The sequence below is a fragment of the Mandrillus leucophaeus genome, unplaced genomic scaffold, assembly GCF_000951045.1.
Source record: "Mandrillus leucophaeus isolate KB7577 unplaced genomic scaffold, Mleu.le_1.0 Scaffold162, whole genome shotgun sequence".
Taxonomy (NCBI): Eukaryota; Metazoa; Chordata; class Mammalia; order Primates; family Cercopithecidae; genus Mandrillus; species Mandrillus leucophaeus.
This window is the reverse complement of record NW_012101610.1, coordinates 584919-588726: the sequence shown is the minus strand read 5'-3', so window position 1 is coordinate 588726 and position 3808 is coordinate 584919. Positions and strand designations below refer to the sequence as shown.

General features: G+C 37.4%; 1 protein-coding gene across 1 annotated transcript in view; it reads left to right on the top strand.

The window, feature by feature from the left end:
- LOC105536645 (putative RNA exonuclease NEF-sp) overlaps window positions 1-3808 on the top strand; it is a 49776-nt gene that overhangs the window by 15419 nt on the left and 30549 nt on the right. Inside the window, exons 6-7 of the mRNA XM_011976059.1 lie at window positions 730-870; window positions 3421-3509. Coding sequence (XP_011831449.1) covers window positions 730-870; window positions 3421-3509 — 230 coding nt within the window. The remainder of the gene's footprint in view (window positions 1-729; window positions 871-3420; window positions 3510-3808) is intronic.

The following is a 3808-nucleotide window of genomic DNA, read 5'->3' as shown; positions in this document are numbered from 1 at the left end:
AAACCCGGGAGGCGGAGCTTGTAGTGAGCTGAGATCTCTGGCCACTGCACTCCAGCCTGGGCGACAGAGCGAGACTCCGTCTCAAAAAAAAAAAAGAACAGGTTGAATATACCAACTATCTGAATTCTGTGTTTTTTTAAGACTCAGTTAATCTTTTCCTTTCTTGATCTCTGACATTCCAATGTAAAGTATATTCTTCCTCCTATCCCTTTATTGTTTTAGCTCATTTGGGACTTCATTTTCTCAGTGTTTTTTTGTTTTGTTTTGTTTTGTTTTGAGACAGAGTCTTGCTGTGTCACCCAGGCTGGAGTGCAGTGGCGCGATCTTGGCTCACTGCAAGTTCTGCCTCTTGGGTTCACGCCATTCTCCCACCTCAGCCTCCCAAGTAGCTGGGACTACCGACGCCCACCACCATGCCTGGCTAATTTTGTTTTTGTATTTTTAGTAGAGACAGGGTTTCACCATGTTAACCAGGATGGTCTCGATCTCCTGACCTCGTAATCTACCTGCCTCCGCCTCCCAAAGTGCTGGGATTACAGGCATGAGCCACCATGCCCTGCCTCTCTGTGTTCCTATAATTGTAATAGGTTGCAAGCCCCTAAATGGTTGGGGCTGAGTTTTATACATCTTTTGATCTTCCCTGTGCTTAGCCTATGCAACCTCAGGAGACATGTCTTCTAGGGTTCTTAAATACACATTCTAATATACTTTCAATTGTTTTTCTTTTAGGGCCTTTACCTTCTAATGCAAAAGCCACCATCAACCTTCAGAATGACCCCATCATTCAAAAGTATGGCTCTAAGAAAGTGGGCTTGACCAGATGCCTTCTGACAAAGGAGGAAATGAGAACGTTTCACTTTCCATTACAAGGTTGGCTTAGGCCTAATCTGATATTGCCAACAATGTAAAAATATCTAACAGCTTATTTAAATACTACTGTTGGAGATTGATTTATCTGGCTGTTTTCTGAATGGCTTATTCTTATTTCATCTTCTATTAATGAGGAAATATCTTAAGCACAGTGTATCCCAAAGTGTATGATGTATATTGTGATTGGCAAAGTGATGATTTTAGGTAGTACATGAATGTGACATTGAAGAGCATTGAAATAATATTTAATGAGAAAGTTATTCCCTTTCTTTTTCATTCAGTTTTCTTTCATTTCTTTATATTAAAAACAGTTAGTATGTCTTTAATATTTTAACACTTTTCCAATACTTCTAATTCTCCTCCCACACTGCCCCCACATTTCTTTAACAAATAGAGCAGGTCTAGGCTCAGAGCCTTGGTCAATTATATAGCAAGAATTTAATAAAAGTACTTTGATTTCATTTTATTTTCTTTGTTGCCTCCTAATTATAGCAATGATAATTAAATTTCCTTTTTTTTAACTGAGATATAATTTAACATACCACACATTTTACCCACTTAAAGTTACAATTAAGTATTTAAGTATTTTTTACTATCTTCATAGAGTTGTACAGCCATCACCACAATTTTAGAACACTTCTATCATCCCAAAAGAAACCCTATAGTATAATTTCCCTCCAACTCCTGAGCCTTTGACAACCGTTAATCTGTTTTCTATATATAGATTTACCCATTCTGGATATTTCCTGTAAGTGGATGTGCAATATGTGGTCTTCGTGACTGGCTTCTTTAACTTGCATAATGTTCTCAAGGTTCATCCATATTGTAGCATGTATCAGTACTACATTTATTTTCACTGCTTAATGATACTGCCATTGGATAGACTGCTCATTGGGTGATGGACATTTGAGTTGTTTCCACTTTTTAGTTATTATGAATAATGCTGCTATGAACATTCAAGTACAAGTTTTTTGTGTGGACACATGCTTTCATTTCTGTTGGGTATATACCTAGGAGTATAATTGCTGGGTCACGTGATAACTCTGTGTTTAACCTTTTGAGGCACTGTCAGTCTGTGAAAGCAGCAGCCATACCATTTTACGTTCCCACCAGCAACATACGAGGTTTCCAGTTCCTGCACATTCTTGCCAACATTTGTTATTATCTTGTTTGAATATATCCATCCTAGTGGCTATGAAGTGGTGTCTCATTGTGATTTTGATTTGCATGTGTCTGTTGGCTGATGATTTTGAGCAACTTTTCACGTGCTTATTAGTTATTTGTATAGCTTCAGAGAAATGTCTATTCGGATCCTTTGTCCATTTTTAAATTGGGCTGTATTTTATCATGGAATTATTGGAGTTCTTATATTCTGGATGCATAAATTTTATTTTTTTAATTTATTTTTTTAAGTTGATGTGGATGTGTTTTATAGGTCCCAGGCACCATACTAAGTGCTTTTTTGTATATTAACTGGCAATCCTATGATATATGAACTAAATTTTAACTCCATTTTATAGATGGCTTTTTCTCTATTTATTTTAACATATTTATAACCATCTTTTTCTTGAGGTTGCACTACTGTCACATGAGCACGTAGTAAGGGCAGTACTGCTGACACCTATAAAACACCACTGAAAATATAGATAAGATAGGCCGCAAGTATAGTGTCTCTGAGATTTGGGGCTGCCTTTCTTCTCTGGGATAGACCATATTTTGATTCTTTTAATTGCGATTAGTTGGAAATGTCACAGTACTGGGAATCAGAAATCGGTCAAAGGTTTGCCTAGCCCCGTTTGTTCCTTGTCAAACAAGATTTAGATGTTACCTTTACTGCTCTAGCCTCTGCCTGAAGGTAGAAGTCTTCAACAATTCAGATGCTTTTGGGTCTCTGAGCTAAATATGCATGGTTATTGACTCAGGGTACACAAATAGAGGGAATACCTTAAGTCTGTAGCTGAGCCTCTGTAGGAAACATGTGATTCCAGAAAATGCAGGCAAGGCTCTGAATAGATGTTTCAGAGGAATCTTGAGGGTTGAGTTGGGTGGAGGGACATGTATGGTGAATGTTACTTAAACTTGCTTCCTGCTGTGAAATCCTTTTAGATCTCTATTATGATGGAATCTCATTCCTATTTTCTCTTCCTGTATTTAGGAAAGAAAGATTTCACATACAGTTATTTGCATACTTTATTCATTCTTTCTTAGCGCTGACATGGAAAGGGCCTAATGACTTTGAGTTTAGCCATGATTTAGTTATCTGTTTTCTCCTGAGGAGGAAAAATTGTTACTTGGCAACTGCCAGGAAGTTCAAGCCCCAGAATCTCCTCCTAACAGCAAGCCTAAGTTATTCTTTCAATATAAAAATGAGTAGATGGTGAAAAACTTGAGGACAGAGATTGTATCTTATTTAGTCTTTGTATTTCAAGTGTCTAACATACCGACATATCTGACTAAAGTATCTAGTATTTTAGTTTTACCTGCTTGTATCTAAGAGTGATGTTTACCATCTCTATTCTAAAGGCAAATATTTTCTTCCTTTTTTCCTAGGTTTTCCTGAGTGTGAAAACTTTTTACTTACCAAATGTAATGGTTCTATAGCAGACAATAGTCCTCTCTTTGGACTTGACTGTGAAATGGCACGTACTACTTTTGATTTTTCAATTGGAGTGTTACAAGCTGAGGTCTAGTAGAAAATGATTTCTTGAGTCTATTGCACCAATGAACGAACACATTCATTTCTAGTATTCTGTTTTAATAGCTGAAAGTAGGTCCTTTTACTCATACTTTAGAAAACTTAGATCTGTATTCCAGGATAAAGAATAAATATCACATAAGTGGCTGGGTGCAGTGGCTCACACCTGTAATCCCAGCACTTTGGGAGGCCGAGGTGGGTGGATCATGAGGTCAGGAGATCAAGACCATCCTGGCCAACATG